At 38.1% G+C, this 24,542-nt stretch overlaps 1 protein-coding gene, 1 non-coding gene and 1 pseudogene across 3 annotated transcripts; all 3 read right to left on the bottom strand.

Moving 5' to 3' along the window:
• Positions 1–6,190: 6,190 nt before the first annotated feature.
• On the bottom strand, positions 6,191–24,524 carry STRAP (serine/threonine kinase receptor associated protein). 2 transcript variants are annotated; one of them, XM_060024342.1, is made up of 9 exons: positions 24,098–24,524; positions 23,235–23,370; positions 17,228–17,309; positions 16,344–16,416; positions 13,629–13,725; positions 12,819–12,956; positions 9,169–9,305; positions 7,363–7,512; positions 6,191–6,813 (listed from the first exon to the last, which is right to left on the bottom strand). In XM_060024342.1, exons 1-9 carry the CDS (start codon positions 24,207–24,209, stop codon positions 6,686–6,688), a joined length of 1,053 nt encoding a protein of 350 aa, XP_059880325.1. In that variant the 5' UTR covers positions 24,210–24,524; the 3' UTR covers positions 6,191–6,685. The 2 variants fall into 2 exon arrangements, with proteins under 2 accessions (XP_059880325.1, XP_059880327.1); XM_060024344.1 differs by lacking the exon at positions 12,819–12,956.
• LOC132434452 (glycine cleavage system H protein, mitochondrial-like) lies at positions 10,600–11,883 on the bottom strand (annotated as a pseudogene).
• Positions 14,488–14,672, bottom strand: LOC132434629 (small nucleolar RNA SNORA23). Its single transcript, XR_009521349.1, has one exon. It is a non-coding gene; the product is annotated as a small nucleolar RNA SNORA23 (small nucleolar RNA).
• Positions 24,525–24,542: the final 18 nt, after the last annotated feature.

Below are 24,542 nucleotides of genomic sequence, written 5' to 3'. Positions count from 1 at the left end.
AGAAAAAAAGCAACATTTTCAGCATAATATGCTTTATTATTTCAAGAAAGGTAAAATGCAACTGAAATGCAAAAAAAGATTTGTGCAGTGTGTGGAGAAGGTGCTGTGACTGATGGAACGTGTCAAAAGTAGTTTGTGAATTTCTCCCTGGTCTATGCTCCACAGTCGGGTAGACCAGTTGAAGTTGATAGTGATCAAATCGAGACATTAACTGAGAACAAACAACGTTATACCACGTGGGAGATAGCTGGCATACTCAAAATATCCAAATCAAGCATTGAAAATCATTTGCAACAGCTTGGTTATGTTGATCGCTTTGATGTTTAGTTTCCACGTAAGTTAAGCAAAAAAAAAAAAACCTTCTTGACCATATTTCTGCATGCGATTCTCTACTTAAACGTAATGAAAACGTTCCATTTTTAAAACAAATTGTGACAGGCGATGAAAATGGATACTGTACAATTATGTGGAACGGAAGAGATCGTGGGGCAAGTGAAATAAAATACCACCAAACGATTAATTCCAACAAGTACTAGTTAGACCAACTTAAAGCAGCACTCGACAAAAAGCGTCCAGAATTAGTCAACAGAAAACGCGTAATCTTCCATCAGGATAATGCAAGACCACATGTTTCTGTTTTTTTGTTTGTTTGTTTGTTTTTTGCGGTACGCGGGCCTCTCACTCTTGTGGCCTCTCCCGTTGCGGAGCACAGGCTCCGGACGCACAGGCTCAGCGGCTATGGCTCACGGGCCCAGCCGCTCCGCGGCATGTGGGATCTTTCCAGACCGGGGCAAGAACCCGTATCCCCTGCATCAGCAGGCGGACTCTCAACCACTGTGTCACCAGGGAAGCCCGCTAGACCGCGTGTTTCTTTGATGATCAGGCAAAACCTGTTACAGCTTGGCTGAGAAGTTCTGATTCATCTGCCGTATTCACCAGATGTCGCATCTTTGGATTTCCATTTATTTCGGTCTTTACAAAATTCTCTTAATGAAAAAAACTCCAATTCCCTGGAAGACTGTAAAAGGCACATGGAACACTTCTTTGCTCAAAAAGATAAAAAGTTTTGGGAAGATGGAATTACAAAGTTGCCTGAAAAATGGCAGAAGGTAGTGGAAAAAAAGGGTAAATATGTTGTTCAATGAAGTTCTTGGTGAAAATGAAGACTGTGTCTTTTATTTTTACTTAAAAACCGAAGGCTTTATGATTTCTTAGAGCAGTCCTTCACAGGTTCCTTAGGTAAAAATTCACTTAGGTTATGGACTGTCAACAGTATTTCTAAATCAGATGGGGGAAAGTGTAGAAACAGGGAGGACTAGGGGAGAGTATGAATATTAGAGTCAAAATATTTCAGAACTGCAGAGAGACTTCTAGAACATCTAGTTCGTACTTCATGGTGAAATAAGAAAAATAAGAATTATACTGAGTCTTTTATGAAGTTTTATTCAATTTAAAGAACAGTCCTGACACTATGCCCTTCACTACCAACTTGGATTTTAAAATGACCTTTCTTTCATGACTATTGTGCTGGTAGATGTTTTCATAGCCTCACTTGGCAAAATTAGAGGCAGACCACTCAGTCTTGCCATCGACCCCCACCTAACCCCCCCCCTGCCTTTTTAATCTATTTTTCCACCAAATCCCAAAGTTGGGAAATCACTGATAAATACATAACACTAGCTAATATTAAGTGCTTCGTATGAGTTAAGCCCATTCCATCAATTATTTGATCCCTCCCCACCAAATCTGTTCAAACCCAGGCAATATAACCTACAGACCACACACTTACTGTTCCAACTATTTCTTTGAAGCCAAACTCATTAGACAAGTCATTTAACCTCTAAAATAGTTTCCCATATGTATAATGTAGATACTACCTATCTCCACTGGGTTATTGGAGAGATTAAAAAAATACTATTTCTACACACATCTGTAAACTTTCACCAGTTCTCTTCCACTTGACCAAGTTCCATTCTCTCATTAATTATATAAAGTGATTCAACCTATAAAGGATGGTTACTGCTCATTAGCTATCATTTAGATGCACACTCCGGCCTTGTTTCCACAGGTAAATTTGTTAGATGCCTCATTTGTTTCTCCAAGAACTCTGTTGATTTTAAAGTCACACTGATCTAGGTGACACTGTCACACTGTGCATTCCTATAGCTAAGCAAAGAAAAGCTAAGCCTATCTGAGAATGTTCTTCCTCCAGTGATTCTTTTTCTTCAGGAATCCCCCTAGTGTGAGACCCACATGTAACTCAACAGAATCACTGTTTGTCCGAAAATATTCAGGTGTAAAACATCAGGTTCCTACAAGAGAAATATTTCCCCTTGGTCTGCATTTTCAATTCCCCATTCTGTCGCTCCATCCTGAACAGTTACATCCATTTGCCTCCACCTTCGTCTCAAAACCAGGCAGCTAAATTAATAATTCCATTGAATTTGAACTATTAACACATGTAACCTTTAAGTTATTATGGTACATCTTTACTATTTTGTAGACATTAAAACGAATATGTTGAACTTTACTGACATGAAAAATTCTCAAGAGAATTGACTGCGCTCAACCCTGGTTTCTTAGAAGAAACCTCTAGATGACATGGACACGCAATGATTCGTAGGGTAAATTACTAAAACTTAGGCAGGATTTGAGCTACCATGACGTTAAGACAGAGAGGAAGTGCCAGAGGAAGAATGGAATGGGAAGCAGGGTGGAGATGGGGAGACTGTATCACACAAGCTGAAGTCCTCCTAGGTTATTGGACCTCAAGTCCGATAAAGCTGTACATGAGTTCACTGGAGAGGCAAGTGCTCTAAGTAGGTTCCGGCCACGTCTGACTCTTCAGTGGAGAGGATGGTCTGCTGCATAACTGAAAAATAATCTTACTGGTCTGGTAAGATCTGGTGCTCATTTAGGGACTTGTTTCAACATCTATTGAGCACTTATGATGTACCAGCCACCTTTCTAAGCAAAGCAATATTGGTGAAGACAAAAAATATACGAGGTAATTTCAGACTGGTAAGAACTCTGAATAAAATAGGGCAAAATAGCAAGTGACAAGAGGGTCACAGGACTTGAGACCTGAATCACAAGAAAGGGTCAGCCATGCATATATTTAAGAGTGGCTCCAGTAGCAGAAATAGCAAGCCAAGTGAAAAGGCCTTGTGAAATGAAGCCACTGAGGCTAGAGCAGGACAAGCAAGGGAAAAATGAAAAGTCATAAAGGCAGCAAGAGTCAGAAAATAGTAAAAACATAGTATAATAGGAAGACACTATGGATTTAAACGGGACAGTCACTCAACCTCTTCAAGCCCTAAAGCAATTACCTTTCCTACTGTGTAGAAAATGGATGGGATGAGGGCAGGGTGGGGGAGTAGGGGCAAGAGGGGACAGTTAGGAAGGCACTGCAGCCGTCTACGTGAGAAACAGAGGGAGCCTGGTCTAGGGTGTTAACAGTGGACATGAGGCAAGTACAGACTCAGGAGAACCCACAGGACTTACATATAGACTAAAAATAGGGATAGGAGAACAGACTCAAGGACTTTATGTCTTTCAGTTTAGGCAGTGCCCATTATCAGAATGGGTAACAAGTTGGGGAAATAGGTTTGGTTGAGAAATTAAGATTTGTTTTCCACAGGTAAGTCTGAGATGCTTACTAAAGGTTAAGGTAGAACATCAACTATGCCATTAAACTCTGGTGCTCAGGGCAGCAGGCTGGATATATGAATTTGAAAGATTTCAGAAAACACTGAATCCCACAATGAGTTTTCCCTTTGGAGAGCAGAGCTAGAAAGTATAGACCAGACCTGAAGCAGAAAAGGAGGAATTGGCAAATTCAGAAGCAGTCAGAAAGATTTAAGTAAAACCAGGAGTGTGATAGAAGCTGCAGAGAAGTGAAAAAAATAAAGTATTTCAAAAACAAGGAAGTAGACAACTACTGAATGCTGCTGAAGGTTTAGTAAGATGAGAAAAGTGACCACTGGGTTAGAAACACACAGGACACTTGAGACTTTGACAAATGCAATTTTCGTAAATATATACTTTAACTTTTTGCTAAATTTCTACTATAGGATTCTACCATTAGAAGGTCTGGTAAACAGACTAATGGCCCCCCAAAGATGTCCATAGCCTAATCCCTGGAACCTGCGAATGTTGCCTTACACGGCAAAAGGGACTTTACAGACGGTAGTAAGTTAAGGATCTTGAACTGAGGAGTTTATCCAGGTGGGTCCAATGTAATCACAAACGTCCTTTTAATAAGTTAAAGAGGGTGGCAGGAGACTCAGAGATTTGAAGATGCTATGTTGCCAGCTTTGAAGACGGAGAAAGAGACCACGAGCCAAGGAATGCCAGTGGTCTCTGGAAGCTGGAAAAAGGAAATAGATTCTCTCCTAGTTTCCAGAAGGAATGCAGCTCTGCCAACACCTTGATTATAGCTAACGATCATTAATCCGGCAAAAGCCAAAACCTAAAATGACTTGACTGGGTAACCAGAATCTAAAAACCTAAGAACTTGACAATACGGTCAACCAGAGGTCTGACCAACATGAACTCGCTAATCACACAAGTATAAGTTATGGTATGACAGAGCTCCATGGCCTGAAATTCTTCAACTCATAAACTTAAAACAACTTTTACAGATTTCAAGCTATATGCCACCCAGTGATGGTGTAAGTATGCACCTTTATTTTCTTTTTTTTTTTTACTCTGAGTTAACAGAATCATGTTCTTTTTTTGTTGCGGAGCATGGGCTCTAGAGCGCGGGCTCAGTAGTTGTGGCGCACGGGCTTAGTTGCCCCGCGGCATGTGGGATCTCCCCGGACCAGGGCTCAAACCCGTGTCCCTTGCATTGGCAGATGGATTCTTAACCACTGCACCACCAGGGAAGTCCCTGTATTTTCTTTTGACTTTTATGAAACCTGAATAGAAGAGACTTGCTTTGGTCATAAACTTCATAAATACCCAGCAATTTCAAAATGCCAACCTGGTGCATATAAATCTCAACTGTATTTAAGATAAGTCAGACTAGGATTAGAGTCTGTGGTACACTGACAATACTGCTGCTGCAAAGCAGAGAACCAGGCATGTAGCAAGTTGACAAGAAAACACCCTCACACTGTGAGACCCCGTGTGAATTACCAGTCGGCTCTCCCCATGACACACCTCTCTTGGCCCTCTAAGGCAGTCACAGCCTACTGTGCTTTCCGCCAGTTTACCAGAAATCCTCAAAAACTTATTTTTTGGTTGGTTATTCCTTTTAAGGAAAGTTATCAAGGGTCATTCACAAGATAGAGAAAAAGCAATTTGGCAGAGATGTTATTTATTTCTCTAAAGTATTTACAAACTACTAGTTCAATATTCCTTCCATATTAAAAAATAAATGTATCACAAATCTAAACTCAGTTGATTCATTTTATTAAAAGCTTGGTTAAAAAAAAAAAAAGGCTTTCTGAATACCACCTGAACTTAAAAGGATAAAGTAAAACAAACATTGCAGGTCTACAATTACCCCATTTTTATAAAATCTTTCCTATCTATCTGCATATACACATTCAGAGGTACACTCGTGTGTGTTAATGTTCACTCAATCTTAACAATTTTTTGGGGGGTAGTGGGATTTTGAGTGATTTTTCTGATATCTTTCTGCTATTTCTTTTTTTTTTTTGCGTTACACGGGCCTCTCACCGCTGCAGCCTCTCCCGTTGTGGAGCACAGGCTCGACGCGCAGGCCCAGCGGCCATGGCTCACGGGCCCAGCTGCTCCGCAGCATGTGGGATCTTCCCGGACCGGGGCACGAACCCGCGTCCCCTGCATCGGCAGGCGGCCTCTCAACCACTGCGCCACCAGCGAAGCCCTCTGCTATTTCTGAATTGCTTTTTTTTTTTCTCTTTTAACCAGCAAGTATCATTTAAATAAGTCATTATTCTGAAAGTTTTTTTTAAAAGGCAGGTCAAGTACCCCTTTCCAGTCTAGGAGGAAGAAAGGTATATACAACCCTACCAAAGCACATAAAAATTTCAAAAATCCAGTACAAGTAACTGAATTTCAAAATCAGGAAACAATTTATGTTCACTACAGAATCTTTAACCGGGTTGTCTTTCAATATAGTTATGATGTAGAAAAACTTTCTGGCAATTTCCATTTATAAAACTCAAACCTATCAATGCTTCCCAAGAAACAAACACAGTTTTGTTTTAGAGGCATTTTATTTAGACAACTAAAAACAATTAGATGTTCAGAAGCAGTGTACAATGAAAGAGAAATCAAACCAGTTACTTTATCATGTATTCCCCCTCTTCTTTATAACTAAAGCAAAAAAAAATGGCTTTCTGCTTTAAGGGAAAAGTCAGAAAAATAGGCCAATATATTTTCCCTCTTCATAATAACATAAACAGCTACAAGAAATCTACCTGTAATAAGAGAAATTGGATGTTGGTTTGCACATATTCATGAAGAAGACAACAGACTATCGTACTACAAGAGTATCACTCCATCCGCCTTCAGCTGATACTCTTGTGTTTTCACTTACAGGTATCACCAAGTTGGTTAGTTCCAGCACTGGAGCTCATTCATATTCCTCATTATTTACTGCTCATGTTTGCCTTAAGCAGAGAGTAACTCTGGAGGCTGATGCTTTTCTCTGTTTGTTTTAGTCCATAAGTTGTGTACATCTGCCTGATGCTCAGGCCTTAACCTCAGGAGTTGAACTATAGATGGAATCTGAATTCTCTGAAGCAATTTCTTCTAGCTCCTCTTCTGCTGTCTCTGGAAAACTGATCTTCGGCTTTGCCAGCTCACCACTATCTTCTTCTATGAAAATAAAAGCAATGATGATTATGTGAATTATAATATCACTAGCAATTTCTAGCATTTAACAAGCAAGAAGAGTACGCCGAGACTATGCCAAGCGATGAGCTACAAAACATAAGAGGAACAGCTTTCTTAATAATTGTGGTTCTAAAAAAGTATGTCTTTTAGATTCATACTTTTAAATCCATACTACAACTACTCTGGGATCATTAAGTATTTTTATTAAAAAACATGTCTACTTTACTAGTAAGAATCACTAAGTAGTATTATTCAGAGATTAAATATATTTACTTATAAGTTCTTTATACTGTCCTCTAGCAAATTTTGAATTAGGAGTATTCCATTCACCAAATGATCTAGGGTAAAAATTTAGGAACAGAATATATTGTACAACAAAAAAATTTAAACAAAAGAACACAGTGGATGATTTATTAGTCAGGGGCTTCTCCTTGTTGTAACCATATTATATACTTTAAAATCTATAAAGACAGAAATACTGAAAAAATTAACAGTGCAAAATGATACAAAATCATGAATAAAAATTCTTACCAGGAAGCACACATTTCCAAAGGCCGTATGTTTTTCCTACCACAGTCTGCCATAGTCGCAATGTTCCATCTTCAGAACCACTAGCATAGAGTTCTCCATCAGGACTAAACCTCACACAGTGAATGGGACCAAAGTGTCCTTTGTAGGATTCTGAAAAAGAAGAGAAGGGCTTTTAGACAATTTAATACTTAAACATGACATTTGAGTATTGATACACTAGAGAAAATATTGTCTACATTATTCGGAAGATGTGAAATTCATGAGGGCAAAGTCAAAGAACTATACCTAATTAAAAATAAAGTGATTCTCATCACACACTGGTTCATCATGTCTACCATATCTCTGTAAGATTACTCCTTTGCAATCCTAGCACACACTATGGTTTCAGACTGTCTCTAAAAAAAGAAAATACAAAAAACTGAGGCGTCATGTCCCAATAAAAATAAAGAAAGGGAGTAAATGAAAACCCCTCTAAAATCTACAGAAAGCAGATCTAAAGTCTGTGAATTCAATCCCCATTTCCAAATCCCAAACTCACTGTCTGTTTACTAGGGAACCAATTCTTATTATGACTATAGAGAGCCACCAGATGGAGCTCTTTTACACACTCTGCCTCTTCATTTCCCAGCCATCTACCTAGAGTGCACTAGTCGTTCTGTCACAAAGAACATGAAGATACAGGATCAATGCTGATCCTATATGGAGTTTAAAGAGAAAATGTACAGATTAGTAGTGGTGGTGTTCTGGTTAAGGCACATCCTTAGTTATGAACTTTTCTCATTTACTTTCTAATGCCTTATCACCTTATCAGTTTTCAAAGCTGTTTACTAGACAAGTGATCCTGTTCTGTCTCCATGTCTATTCAACTCAAGGACACTCACACACTAGCTTCCCCCAGAGAATATCATGATCATGTTACCATGAGTGTAAAAAATTATCATGAGAATAGAAAGAATATGAGATTTTGGAATAAGAATGTCTGGGTCCAAGGTTCAGTATTCACTAACTGTGACCTCAGATACCAGGCAAATAATTTACTTCTCTTTTTCAGAGCATAAAACATGTGGCCAAAACATTCTAAAACTTTGAAAAGTGACATTAAATAAAAACAATGGAAAAGAATCTCTTATTTCAACGTCACTTATAGGGACTTCCCTGGTGGCGCAGTGGTTAAGAATCCGCCTAGCAATGCAGGGGACAGGGGTTCAATCCCTGGTCCGGGAGATCACACAGGCTGTGGAGCAACTAAGCCTGTGCACCACAACTACTGAGCCTGCACTCTAGAGCCATGAGCCACAACTACTGAGCTCAAGTGCCACAACTACTGAAGCCTGCGTGCCCTAGAGCCCACACGCTGCAACTACTGAGCCCGTGCTCCGCAACAAGAAAAGCCACTGCAATGAGAAGGCCGCATACCACAAAGAAGAGTAGCCCCTGCTCACCGCAACTAGAGAAAGCCCATACACAGCAACGAAGACCCAATGCAGCCAAAAATAAATAAAATTTTAAAAGTCACTTACATTCAAGCAATAAAGGATGAACCATAAACAATTAAAATAGATTCTATTTAGTCTATTCACCAAGGTTTGATTTACCCAACCCAAATCCATCAGTTTTCCCAAAGAAACAAAACATAAAATTGTCTTTTATTCTTTGTGTATAATTCTAACAAGTTTAAGTTCATTGGGCGGTAAAGCAAGACAGCTAAAAGCAAAGTAGCAGCTAAAAAACTGGCTGAGGTGTTAATCACTGAAACCTAACATTTCATCAAGGTAACTACATTTTAAGAAAAGGAGGACAACTCACCTAATTCTTCTCCACTATTATAATCATACTTATAAAGTTTAAAATCTTCACCCCCTGCAACAAGAAATTCTTTCTCAGGATGAAGAGATGCAGAATTGATGGTTGCAGGAGCTTCAAAAGACTTAATTGGGTCCAAACTAGAAAAAAAATTTAGATAATATTTATAAATTTTTATTAGTTAATAAATAAGGAAACAATTATACATTTAAACTGTTCCTAAACTCTGAAACTCAAGGAATAATCCAATATTCATTTAGTCAAACACAGTGATGTTAAAAAAAAAAACCCTCTAGGTGTGCAAAAAAGGGAACTCTCCTACACTGTTGGTGGGAATGTAACTTGGTGCAGTCACTATGGAAAACAGTGTGGAGATTCCTTAAAAAACTAAAAATACAGTTGCCATATGATCCAGCAATCTCACTCCTGGGCATATATCCAGACAAAACTATAATTCAGAAAGCTACATGCACCCCTATGTTCATAGCAGCACTACTCACAATAGCCAAGACATGGAAACAACCTAAATGCCCATCGACAGATGAATGGATAAAGAAGATGTGGTACATATATACAGTGGAATACTACTCAGCCATACAAAAGAATGAAATGATGCTATTTGCAGCTACATGGATGGACCTAGAGATTATCATACTAAGTAAGTCAGAAAGAGAAAGACAAATACCATATGATATCACTTACATATGGAATCTACAATATGACACAAATGAAATTACGAAACAGAAACAGACTCACAGACACAACACAGACTGGTGGCTGTGGGGCGGGGAGGAAGGGATGGAGTGGGAGTCTGGAATTAGCAGATGCAAATTATTATACAGAGAATAGATAGCAACAAGGTCCTACTCTAGAGCACAGGGGACTACATTCAATATTCTGTGATAAACCATCATGGAAAAGAATATAAAGAAAGAATGTATGTATATGTATAACTGAATCACTTTGCTATACAGCAGAAATTAACACAACCTTGTAAATCAACTACACTTCAATTTTAAAAAAAAGAGTAAAAACACCTTTAAAAACCCCTCTAAATAATATTAGCAAAAAAATAAAAAATTCAGAAGGATACTATGCCCAAGTGAAGTTCATCTGCAAAATACAAAGATACTTCCACAGAGGGATATCCACACTTTGTGCAGTGAATGCCTTCCTGAAAATGACTGGGCTGGCCAATTAAAACAGTATGGCTAATATACTGGGATTTTTGCTTTGAAAAAAATTTAATTCTGCATTGTCTGATTTTTCTAGGACAAGCATGTATTATCTTTGTAAATAGAAAAGTTTTTACAGTAAGTAATTAATATAAAGGATTATTTGTATATTATTTTCAACTGCTGAGAATTTATAAGTTTCTGCAACAGGAAAAACCTTTAATACTGTGAAATACAGAACTGCTAAAAATGGATCAGTTTTTAACTATCAGGCTATAAAACAATAACTAAATCCGAGACTACAGCTACATAACAAAAATCAATGCATAACAGTAGCATCACCTGAATATCAATGAGTTTGGACATCGGCTCTTTTCCAGTCTAACCCTAAAAATCCTGAAAGGTTTCCAACACACAACGTTAGAGTATTTCAGCTCCGAAATGTTGCCATCCTATTCCCACATCACACACTACAAAGCATGAAAATTAAGGCTGACTTACGCAGGATCACTGAATAGCAACTTTCTGACTTAAATGTTAGAATATATTAACAGGCCAGCAAACCTCCACCACCACCATTTCAGGCAACGTTCTACAGCAGGGCTGCACGCTGCCCAAATCCAGAAACAATGAACGTAGTTGTATCATTTAATGGTTCTGAGCAATAACATCATTATTATCAATAACTTTACTATTATTATCAATTCACTGAGTGTGTATGAACTCTTTTACATTCTTAATTGCTCATGTCCATTATGACTGCCTTCTCTTTCCTTCTGCCATTCAGTGAAGCTTAGCTCTGCAGATGGCCCTTTAGAGGAAAGGTTAGGACTGCTGGTCAGAGTATAATGTGGTATATTCCTTATGGAAATCAAGTAAGTGGCATGTTTACTAAGAACTTTAAACACATTGCCACCCTTTGTTTTGTTTGTTTCAAACTAGTTTATTTAGGGGTTCCATTTTCACTCCTCAATGGATTTTATGTATTTCTCACATGCTTCTTCACCCATTAGTTCATCTAATTCTGAAGGGTTTGCTCAGTGTCGTCTTGATTTTCGCAACAAGATTTATTGACAAGTCCTGGCTTTTCTGCAAGGGCTTCATTAATTTCACTTATTTCTCCTGATAGAGGAGAACAGAGTTCACTAGCAGTTTTCACACTTTCCAAAGCACCAAACTCATCTTGTTTGTTCAACTTTGTTCCAACTTCAGGCAGACAACACTAAACAACATCTCCCAAAGCTTCCTGTGAAAAACTGCTGATCTCCACTGTTCCAACACCATTTTCTGCTGTCATGTTTCTCTGTGAATCTACCCACTGGAGAGCAGATTGCACAGCGTGTGGAAGGCACCCACCCAGGGCCGTGGCAGGCAGGGTGGGTCAGGTGACAAAGCAGCACGCAGGCTGCAGACTGCTCCAGCCATGACATTCCTAACCTTTGAACTGATGATTCTACTTACAGGATTCTCTTGTAAAGAAACATTCAAGAGATGTACCACAAATCTCACTGCAGTGTTAAAACAGGGGAACTGATACATGATTTAGTATAACCTATGATGCAAAACACCTAGTAAAACTGTTTGCAAAGAATTTTAATGGCTAAGAGTATTTTAGAATAAAAAAAATAGGGCTTCCCTGGTGGCGTAGTGGTTAAGAGTCCACCTGCTGATGCAGGGGACACGGGTTCATGCCCTGGTCCAGGAATTCTCACATGCCACGGAGCGTCTGGGCCCATGAGCCATGGCCGCTGAGCCTGCGCGTCCAGAGCCTGTGCTCCGCAACGGGAGAGGCCACAACAGTGAGAGGCCCGCGTACAGCAAAAAATATAAAAAATAAAAGTTATATTCATTAGGGTACTAGTAACTAAAGAAAAAAACCCATAGTAATACACACACACACACACACACGAAGAAAAAAGACTAGCAAAAAATATAGCTATCACGAACCTTTTGGCTGTAGGACTGGAGGTTTTTAAAAATTATATTTTCTAAATTGTCAACATCAGCATTTAATACATTTACAGTCACAAAAATTAAGTCTGTTTTTTAAAAAATCATTAGGTCTATACCATACTTGGAAGCAGAAAAAAAAATCACTAATTTCTCTGAAATTTTAAAGTGAAATAAATAGCAGAATCAAGATCACAGAGGTTTTATAGAGTAATGAACAATATAAACTACAGCACCAGTCTAGTGATCCTTTTAAGAAAAATACTGATTAAAAATTGGTGAATTTTACCAATAAATGTCCTAAATATCTGGAAATTAATTTGATTAATTCCTCTGATTAAAGTATACCAAATTCTTAAAAAACTCATTATTATTGGGTATGGAAACACTTCCTTCCATATACATAATATAGGCCAAAATTTGCCTTTAAAAGAGTTAAGTACCTTAGCATATGCCTTCCAATTTTTAAGTACCTTAAACTGCCCCTGTATTACCAGAAAAGAAAATGAAGGTATTTCTTAGACATACCTTACTGCACTATGAAAAGCAATAGATCGTCCATAAGTTATTACCAATATCTCTCCCTCAGGAATATATTCCATACTGCTAACAGACATATTAAAATTTAGAGATTTCACTTCTGTCATAGTAGCGTGATCCCAAAGGCTGAAGAAAAAAAAGAGAAAGAGGACAGTAAGGAGGTATTTACTCATTTAAGAAAAACGCTTACAGCTTAAATTACATCTGCAGGTTAACCAATGAAATAACCACAACTGTAAAACAACCTCTACTCCAACTCATAAATTACAGATGATACTGAGAAATTTTGGGATCCTATAAAACATCAAATTATTTGGTAGCTTGTGGATGAAATCAAAACTAATACTTTAAATATACTTCCCAAATGATTCAGGAAAACTGTGCTATTAAGACACTCCTAATCTAATCAATTTCAGCATTGCTCTAAATAATGGTTCTTACACTTGATTTTTGTGAGTCTGATAGTTATCTTTCCACAGAAAAATACATTAGGTGTCAGCTCACAAAACTGTGTACAGAATTTCAGGGGTTTACTGACACCCTGTGGCCAGCCTGCCCACTGACCCGGGTTAAGAGCATCTGCGTATAAAGGTGTCAGTAGTCTTAATTGTCTTGTGGATTCTGCTCTATGTTTATAACAGTAAATGGATAGCTTCAGAAAAATGTGACCCCTGTGCAGCCAAAGTTGTAATGTTCAGACACGATTCTTCCTACATAGTAGTTATAAAAAACTTTCAAATATAAGCTCTAAGGTCAAATATTTTTCAAACTTTAAATTATTAAAGAAAAATTACTTACCGAACAGTTTTATCATCAGCTGAAAGGATCTGTTTATCCTCACTGCACCACAGAGCCTTTTTAATACCAGAGGTATGACCACTGATTTCCTTAGGGTCTTAAGATAGAACAATTTAAAATACATTTGTTAATATTTGATTTTTAAAACTAAGCAATATTTGAACAACTATGTAAAAAGAAAAGAAATACTATGTTTTAAATTAGACTGCAACTTTTCAAAGCCCACCACAATTTAAACTTGATGTTTACCTAGGATACATTTAGTTTTCCCATACTGAAACAAAAATTTATCTGCGTGATAAGGAACCCAAGAACTATACATGTAGATGGGACTGAATACACCACTCCCTCCAGCTTACTTTTCTGCTTTTGAAAGCACTGTCGTACTTCAGTGAAATAAAAGAATAACTAAGGTGGCATAATTTAATAAGAATATGGACCCAGGAACAAGACAGCCTGAGCTAATTCTAGTGCTAACACTAATGCTAGGACCCTCTTCCAAGCCACTATTGGCAGAGAAGAGCATCAAAAAAGGTGGGAACCGGTCTCTGTTCGAGACTTTCCAAAGACTTAAAAAACAAAAACAAAACCACTTGTTATCTCTGGGCAAAAGGAGAAGTTGGAGGCAATAACATTCAACACAACTTTGACTTTGGGCAAGTCACAACCTTTTGAAGACAACATTTCTTCACTTGGAAACTGGATTAACAATAGTTACTATACCCTAGATTTGAGTATAAGAATCAAATGAGAATATACATTCAAAGTTTCTTTTTTTGCCTTTTAAAAAAAATACAGAGTTACTAGAGGTATTTCACATTAAATTCCCCCAAGCGACAATATCTCTATTCCCAAAGTTCTGCGTGTGGGAATTTGGAGGCTGGCCAGTGGTGGATATGTCCAAAGAGACAACACTACACCAGTACTATGATCCCAACTTACTCTTTGGCTGCATGATGTTTGAGTGGATAGCAAGAGCTGAATGCAAAACACAGACAGACACTGCTACCAAGACACAGATGAAAACCATGCACACGTTACAGCAGCCATCATCTAAAGTTTCTAATCGGGTTTCTGACAGACAGTAAAAGCTCAGTTAATTGCTCTTCTTTCCAATGCAAGACAGTGGAAGGGCCACTTTCAAAAGGCAGCTTTGAGAAAGGTAAAAGACGACGGAAGTTGTCTACCTGAGCCCTGAACTATCTTGCTGAGTCAGACAGATACACTGATTCAGTGAGGTCAGAGTAGTTTGCTATGTTTTGGCATAAGGTTATTAGACAGAATGGAGAGAAAAATTACCAGGTGCCAAAGGACAATAATCCACAAAGGTAGTTTGTTTCCTCACCTTAGAAGTACTTTTAGAAAAGATATTTCAAGAACAACTGTTTAATTTCCAATGTAGCTTTGACTTTCTTACAAACTTCAAAAATTTATTGACTTATGAATAAACAGTAGTACCCAAGATACAAAATTTAAGACCCTAACTAATATATAATAAATGAAACAAAATTCTTTTTGTCATATTTTGGTAGCTTTTAAAATACATAGTATGTGACTAGAAAAGCACTGAAATACTACAAAATAGAGGTGAATATCTGACTAGGGAAGAAAAGGTATATCTTACAACTTCTGTGCAATGAGAGAATTCATAAAGGAAATGATAGGTTTTACCACCCAATTTTTAAAAATGTGCATACCATAAACCTTACTGACAAAATTTAAAAGCAAATGACTACTGAGAATACAATAAAGAAACTTTAAAATGAGTAATAAAAAGATGTACAGGTGCTTGGTTCACAGAAGAAGTACATTAAAATGGTATTCAACAGTATTTTAATCTCATGAATAATTTTTCAAGTGCACATTAATAAGACAATCATTTCTCTTCTATTAAATTGGCAAAGATAAAGCTAGTTATCAGTGTTTGCTAGAACAGGTTAGCTATAGATACATTTTTATACTTCACTGGAGGGCCCTTTGGTAGTATCTATCAATGGCTTCCAAGCATACCTCCTTTTTGTCCCAACAATTCTATTTCTATGTAGGTATCCTACAGAAACAATTGTGAAAGTATATGCAACTATAAGGGTGTTAAGCACAACACTGCTTATAATCTTTAAAATTTGTAAATAACCAAATAAGCCATAATAGGAGATTGGCTAGTTCACTTACCCACAGAATAGAGAGCCACACAGTCATTAGAAAGAATGAATAGAATATTTAAAGACATGAAAAAACTATTATTACAGATTTTTAAAATTCTTCTGAATAGCTAATATACCTTTGTGGTTCAAAAGTCTAAGTATGTATACACACTGAGAATTCTTACCCTTCTCACCTTCTACAGATAATAACCACTCCTTCTAACCAAAATGTAGTTAACACTGTTACACACCTTTTTAGACTCAGTATCATAATAAAAATTTACCATGATAATTTTTTAAATTGTAGGAGGGCTATACAAGCACAATGTAGTAAATAAATCAATATTTCAAAAGATATCTGCATTAAAAAAAGAACTGGAAAAACATGAACCAAAAGCTAAAGACGTTATCAGCAATTAATAATACTGGATGATGGACTATATTTTAATTTTTTTCTTTGTGATTATCTTTATTTTCCTAATTTGAGTACTAAATATGAATTCCTTTAATCAGGAAAAGTTACTTAAATTAAAAGAAAACAAAACCACAAATACGTATAAATTACACTTACCTGCTTCAGGTTTGTTCAAGTCATATATGCGTAACAGTTTATCCTGTCCCCCGGTTAACAAGTAATTACTATCCTGAAAACACACATAAGTAAGATCTTACTAGATTAACCATTTTAAAAGCTACATCTCTTTGAAACTTCTTCAACACTAAACAGAATCCAAATAAGGCTCACAGATGTCACAAGGAGATGCATACAGACCAATTACTCCTGAGAAAATACTGCAGAGCATTTATCTTTCTCAAGCCCTGTAAGCTTCCCAGTTCAAATGTCATACCACCTCCACATGGCTTCTCTTAGCGGCCCTGATCCGGCTGCCTACTGAGGAGCACATCTGTGATGATCTCAAATTTATCCTCTCCCTTTTTGAAAGTGGCTGGGAAACATTATTTGGGCTTTTCAGATATTTGTTGCTATTGCTGAAGTATTGATACAAGAGTTCCAGGGTTCTTAAAAGCCTCATAGGATCAACTAAGAAGAAATACTCATTGAGTTGAACAACAAAGGGATCAGGGGACCCACCCTCCACACAGTCGAAATCCACGTATAAGTTATAGTCAGCCCTCTATACATGTGGTTCCTCCCACATGCAGTTCCTCCACATGTGCAGATTCCACAACTGTGGACCATGGGATACTGCAGTATGCAGTATTTATCAGTGAAAAAATCCATGTTAAGTGGACCTAGACAGTTTAAACCTGTGTTATTCAAGAGTCAACTGTAAAGGTGTACAGTTTAATCTACAGTCAAATCAAATATAAGCCAATATACACCAAATATCCCCCCAGAAAACCAAATATACAAACCAATCAAATATAAAACCATTGTCATACCCTATAATAACAGCAATTTAACTTCCTAAAACAAATTACATTTTCTGATACCTGCGTAAAATCCACAGTCTTGACAATGTGTTTATGAGCCAGGGTCATCAATTCATCTCCTGAGACAGCATCCCACACTTTGCTAAAAATAAAAAGTAAAATTAAAAGATAAACATGTGGTAATTTTGATAATTAATTACCAAATAAGTTAGATATTTGAAATGTTATATAACTACATGATAAGGTAAAAACAATATAACAATCTAATTTTGACAATGGAAAATATCAAATTTTAAGTAAACAAGTTTCATGAAGCAATCCATTCTTACTTTCATTTTAGCCTGTAGCCATAATATCCTTTTAGCAAGACTGTAAACATTTTAACCAGTTCAGTTTCACCTTTCCAATATTTTTTCTCTATTCTTTACTCTCGTGTACATGAGAAACAAGAAATGAAAAACAAGAAGTCCTTTAAAAGAATTTTACAGGAGAATGAAAAGCCTTGACAGAAGTTACATGAAATTTTAAAACAAGACAGTAGAGAAGAAAATATTCTCCCCATCTCTTCCTCAAAGTTGACTCTTAAATTCTCAAATCCTAGTCCAATTAACTTCCACACAAAGTAACAGCCTTTGATTACATAATGCTAATGTTGAGAAGATTTTAAATCTCTCAACTGTTATTTTCCCTAACCCAACCCAAAATATGTATGTGATTACACACACATACGTATGTGTGTGTATACGTTGGAGGATAATGATGAAATAATAGTTCATAAAAATACTGTAAGGGGTTCCCCAAATAAAAAAGCTTAAACAGTAAAGAAGAAGAAAAAAAACAATTCCTTTTAGGTCAGAAGAGGTCATTGAAAAATAAACAAGAAAACTTTCCACGCAGGAAAAGAAACTGTTATGAGGAACAAGCTACGCTCCCTAAAGATTTCCATTTTAATGTAATTGACAGTTATTTTTAGGAAAAAAGTGAACAATGAAATAGTGGAGAAAGAAAAACAGAGAAAAGCAAGGAGTATCTTTTCTTCATTTATTCATTAAACACACAATAAATATATCAAGTATGTCACTCTAGACTCAGTACTAGGGCACAAAAGGGAGAAAAAAAATGATCCCAAAGAAAGTTCCTGCCTTAGTAGAGCATTAGCTTTAGCTGAGATGAAAAAAAAAATCCATTAAATAATACATTTAAGAAATATAATTAAATGACAAACACACATGACTACAGAAACACAAAAAACACACCACTAATTACGCCAGAAAGTCCAGAAACTCTAAGCATCAAAACCTGTAGCCTTAAAGAGCACGTAGAAATACGTCAGGGGAAAAAAAAGGGAAAGGCCATTGTAGATAAACATTAATAGCATGTGCAACGGTAAAGAAACATGAACCATCTAACAGGAATAAATGCTGATGATACAATAGAAACCTTGTAAATTATATACTTGAGTCATGAGTAGCTGAGTAAATATGTTCTGAGAGAAACAATGTTAACTATGAGTGGTACTGCTACTAAACTCTCAAATATTAATTTCTCTTTGCACAGGAAACCTGTTCTAATCTCCCCCGTTTCCAATTCAACTCTCTTGGTCCAACCCTACTTCCCCAACCTCATTCTGTATTACTTCTCCTAATCTAGTCACACCAGATTATAGACCACTCCTCAAACAAGCCATGTATTTTCTTCCAGGCTCCTCTGTCTCTGCTCATATTGTTCTATTAAGCATGTGTTTTACATTCTCAGCTATCACAGTTCTACTCACCCTCATCTTTTCACTAAATCTTCTATTTATCTCACCTCCATTAACCATTCCTTTCTGTTTTTTCCACAAAGCTCAGCTTATACTGACTACTGTGTTTAACTTTGCTTTGCTTTTACTTTTGTTTACATATGCTTACTCTTAATCACAGGGAAATCAGTGATAAGAGTTCACAAAGATTAGACTGCTGCAATAACAGAAGGTGTCAAAAGTGAAGAAAACATCAAATGTACCTGAAACCTCTATCCTGTTCATATGATGCCACCTCAAAGGAACTCTGGGCAATGTCTTTAGAAATACTAATTTCAAGTATATTCAATCATCTTCCCCAAACTCCTTAAAATCTTAATATGCTGCTTAGACCATGTCCATTCACTGGTGAGGAGGAAGGCACTGGAGTGACTGGAGGAGTATCATCCAGAAGCCCCACGCATCTAGTTGTTTTCCTCCTATTTAGAAACACTAGTAAAATTGAGTTCGGCACTCTCGACAGAGCATGTTCTAGTCACTTGTACTAGATCTACTTAAGCACCCTCTGGACAGAGCACAGGCATCTTCTTTACTTTTGGCACTCTCCAGATGAAGACAGTAGAGGGACTGAGAAGAGGATCAGGAGATGTAGTGCTAACATTAGCTCTATGAATTAAAAGACATAAAGAGGATGGTGTTTCAGGGACAGTGTACACATCAGCTGACTTGACTGCCCGAATTACCTCAAGTTAACATTCTAAACTGACACACGGACCGGCTCTGCTGAATATATTTTCTCCACAAGAAATAGGAACAAAATTATCCTTTAGATAAACATGAAATTAATGAATTTTCTGAGAAACCTAAGAATGAGGGAACAAAAACAATCACCCCAAAATAATTTATACCAACTACGATTAATCAGGTAAGCTGGGGAGCTCTTTAGCTGGGTCAAGTTCCATAACAGCAGACCCCATACAAGTCATTAAAAGAGAAGAATATAAACAAAGAATGCACATACTCCCACACCTCACAGACACAGAGCAATTGAAGGGTAAGACTCAGCGTCCATTAACCGAGTACCTACTATGTAACAGACACTATGCTAGACTCCAGCCATGTAAGTGGAGAAAGATCTCTCTGATTTGCACAAAAATCAGACTTACACTCATTTCACAGATGTGAAAACCAAAGTTTAAGAAGCATCCCATGATCAAACTGAAAATACACAGCATGGCTAGCGCATAAACTCAGGCCTGGCTAATGTAAACGCTTACATCTTTCTCACTGTATGATGGCACCTGAGAGCCTTAACTGAGGGGGGAAGAACCCAAAACTATTCCCTCTTGTTATTTAAATCTACTCAAACTTCCTTGCATGAAACCGAAAGGTTTCATGGCTTTAGCACAGAAGTTCCAAAATAACACATGATTTTGGTCTAGTAGGGGTGGTAGCTACCAGTGTTACCCTACACATGTAACACTTACATAGTTATTAGATTTTAGGCAATATTCTAAATATTAGAAACATATCAACTTATTCAATATTCACAACCAGAGGTAGGCACTATTACTATTCTCATTTTTATAGATGATGAAACTAAAAAAAAAAGAGATTAAATAAAGTTCACAAGGTCACAGAGCTATTAAAGGATGGAGCCTGGGTTCAAACACAGACAATATGGCCCCATTAAAATTAATGCTTTGGGGCTTCCCTGGTGGCGCAGTGGTTGAGAGTCCGCCTGCCGATGCAGGGGACACGGGTTCGTACCCGGTCCGGGAACATCCCACATGCCGCGGAGCGGCTGGGCCCGTGAGCCATGGCCGCTGAGCCTGCGCGTCCGGAGCCTGTGCTCCGCAATGGGAGAGGCCACAACAGTGAGAGGCCCGCGTACCGCAAAACAAAAAACAAAAAACAAAAAACAAAAAACAAAAAACAAAAGCTTGTCTCTTTTAATGCTAATGTCTATAGTGTCTAAGATCTTGTTACATTTATTACCTAATTATATTTAACTTAAAATACCACTTTATTAACTATTAACTTACCACCAAACTGGGACCTAGTTTCAATAATGACATTTGTAAAATCCACTTACCAAATATCTGAAATCTAGAGCTTTTAATTCCAATTTTCCATCTCTGTTATAAAATCAATGACATTCATTCCCAATGACAATGCTCCTACTGGACTGAGCAAAAAACAAACTTTGGAGGAGTTAAAGGGAAAAAAAAAAAAAGCTGAACTCATGGCAGACACAAATGTCTTAGAAGCAAAACCAAGATCTATAATTCGTCCATTCTTTATCCTTCTACTTTAGAAAAATTCCTTAAGTTATTTATTTGACAAACATAAAGTACTGAACAAACCAGGGATACAAAAAAATATAAAACATGGCCTCTGGCCTCAAAAAGCAATGGCACTGAAATCAATAAGTACTGTAAGAGCCAGAAGTTTAACACAGGGAACAGTGTGAGCAAAAAGAAGGAATGGGCACCTTCACCTTCCAACACTCCTCAAGTCTTCCTCGTCTGAGAATCACTTTTACTTCCTATTTTTCACCTCTCATAATTAACAATCAAAGGAGTCTCTGTCACATTATAAGCACACATGCTGACATCTACAGCAACATTTGACCTGAAGCTGTTGACATTACAGGACTGACATAAAACCAAGCAGTTCCTTATTTTACCAGAACTTCATACAATCACAATAGGGCAGCGTGCAAAGCCTTACAATGGTTATTCATGAACATAATAACATCTATTCATTGAAGGCACAGAAAAAAAGTTCATATTGACATTTACAACTTTTCTTACTGCTCTCTCATCGTCTCAAATTTAATCCCACATAAGCATGGGATTATATCTCCCTCTTATTTTAAAAATTTTATTTTTAAAAACTTACATATAGTAAAACTAACTCCAAGATATAGAGGTCTACGAGTTTCCTCAAATATATAGTCATGTATCCACCACTCAATCAATCTGCCTTCATTTTTCATAATAAACTTAGTATGTTTAATTTGCTTAATACAAAGGAGCAACAAACACATTTACAATTGCTCCCTAGTGTGAAATTCTGTTAAAAAAAAAAAAAATCAACAAGACCACTTTTACTCTCCAGAGCCTCAAATCTTTTAATAGAGTATTACATGTGCAACAGCCCTTGACATTGCCTTCCTTAGTTTAAGCATTTAAGTGCCTGCTAAATCACAAACACAATTAGGAACTAGAGGTACCAAAGTTATATATGACACATGTTCAGATGGGGAAAGTGGGTCACCGCAAATCACTTTAATAACACACGCAAAGGCCAAAAATCAGAATAGTAAGGTGTATTCTGGCAACAATATTAGTATAACTAGACTGTGGGGCATACGGTGTGCAGTGCCAGATGATGATAATGATGAACTAGGATGAGACCAAATTTTCAAGAGCCAACAAGTGAAATTTAACCTTTAGGCCAGTGGTTAAAGGCTGCACATCAGAATCACCTAGACCTTCAAGGAAAAGAACTGATGTTCAGGACAGCACCCCCAGACCAACTAAATCAGAATTTCTAGATACATGCATCTGAGTATTTTAAAAGCTTCTAATGTACACCCAACATCATGGACCACCGACAAAGCACAGGGAAGACAAGAGATCATGAGATGGAGAACTGACATGACGATATTTGTATCTGTGTTCACGAATACAACTGGCAGCACCAGGGAGGATGAACAGATGGGAAAGGACAAGTATTAGGGACCTAAACTAATATGGCAGTGGCCGAGGCATAACAAACAATGTGGTCAGGAAACATTCTGCTGGTAGAATCAACAAAGAAGATGATAATCTAGATGGAAGGGAAAAATCAAGAATGATTTAGATTTCAGTCTTAAAAAACTTAAAATATGAAGAATAATTGAGTTGGGGAGTTTTAAATATGTCTAACAAAAATGAGACTGAAATTGGGCTAAAAATGTGGGGTCATTAAGCACTAGGAAGTCATAGGAGTTAATGATACCACTCAGCCAGCACATGTGGGGCAGTATTTGGAAGCATGACCATCAACATTCATTATCTGAAGTGTCTGTTAATAATGCAGATTCCTGGGTCCCAATCCAGACATGCAGAATTTAGTCATTTAAGTCTCTGAACATTGTGAGAACTATTTAAGAGAAAGAAGCAGGCAGGATCAGGGTGGAATTTTGGTGAGATCAAACACTATGTGTTCTATATGGCAGGCAGTGAGAATTCTATGAATACTTTGATTGAAGTTTTGATCATTTCAGAACACAATCCACAGACAACTCCAAAGGTGGCCATTTTCGGCGGCACTTACGCTGTGAAATCTGCAGCTGCTGTAGCTGCTTTGGTGGCGTCCTTATTTAGTGTTGCACCCCAAACAGCACCCTTATGACCCAAAAATGTTCCAATCCAGTCTCCTGTATCTCCCTGGCGTAGCATAGGTTTACCATCTAAAAGATATTTAAGAAGACATGTGATTTACAAGTTTAGATTCCTTAAAATTTAAGATTCAAACATAAAATGATCATATTGAAAAACAAAGTGGAAAACTGCTTTTGTTGTCTAACTATTCTCACTCACAGGGATCACTAAGGAACGTCCAGAAATAAATTAACTGAAGAACCGAGCTGGACACTCTCTTTGGGAAGCATTTGTAATTCGGTGAGAAGACTACTGATCTGCCTCAAAACAATCTAGATTTGCGTCTTATTTTGGACGAACTTCTTAACAGTAAGTCTCAGCTTCCATTTGAAAAATGAAAAATGGAAATGAAAAATTCCATACAACAAACAGTATCCTATGAGATAACAGGAGTAGCAAGTCTTTGTAAACTAAGGTGTAAAACAAGGCCTGGCCTAGTTTCTGCATTCCCCGAATCCTTGAAAGATTATTTACGGTGTCTGCTGGCCGGGGCGTCTAAGCAAGTGCACAGTTCAGCTTCTCCAGAAATAGCAATAAAGCTAAAATGAGAGACCTTGGTTAGGGGCATTACTTAGCAAAGCCCCTGGGTGTCAGCTGAGGAAACCGTAACACTACTCCTCTCCCCATCAGCCCACCGTGGACCCTAACCTCAAAGGCTGCGAGAGCCGCAGTCCGCTCGGCAAAGGGGAGTGCCGGCCCCCACTCCCTTTCCGCCCAGTCCCAGCCGTCAGGGGTCCGATCAGCGGCCCTGCTCACCTTTGCAAGCGCTTATCAGGAAATAGCCGTAAGGCGTGATGCCACTGAAGGCCAGATCCACCACGGGCCGCGTGTGGCCCGAGCAGGTGAGCGGCGTCTGCCTCATCGCCATGGTGGCTGCGAGCCGTGCGATCCGGCGGGGGAGCCGAGGGTCGTCTCGTCTTTTCTCTCCTCCGTGGCACCGCCTCCGCCTCCTCAAGGCCCCCGCCCTGACTCTGGGGTTGGGCCGGGAAACGGGAAAAGGCCAATCCGGTGGCCCCGAGGTCAGAAAGGGGTTAGGGACGGGTCAGGGAGTCTGCGACGGACGACCGACCGCCGTCGAGGGAGGGAAAGGGAGGGAGGGAGGAGAGTAGGGGAGGGGAGAACCGCAGAATCCGCGGCCACGACCCACACCGTCTACACCGGTACAGGCAGGAAGTGACGACACCAACCACGCAGAGCGTAC

This window comes from Delphinus delphis, chromosome 11 (assembly GCF_949987515.2).
Source record: "Delphinus delphis chromosome 11, mDelDel1.2, whole genome shotgun sequence".
Taxonomy (NCBI): Eukaryota; Metazoa; Chordata; class Mammalia; order Artiodactyla; family Delphinidae; genus Delphinus; species Delphinus delphis.
The sequence above is the reverse complement of the archived record's forward strand: the minus strand, read 5'-3'. Positions and strand labels throughout refer to the sequence as shown.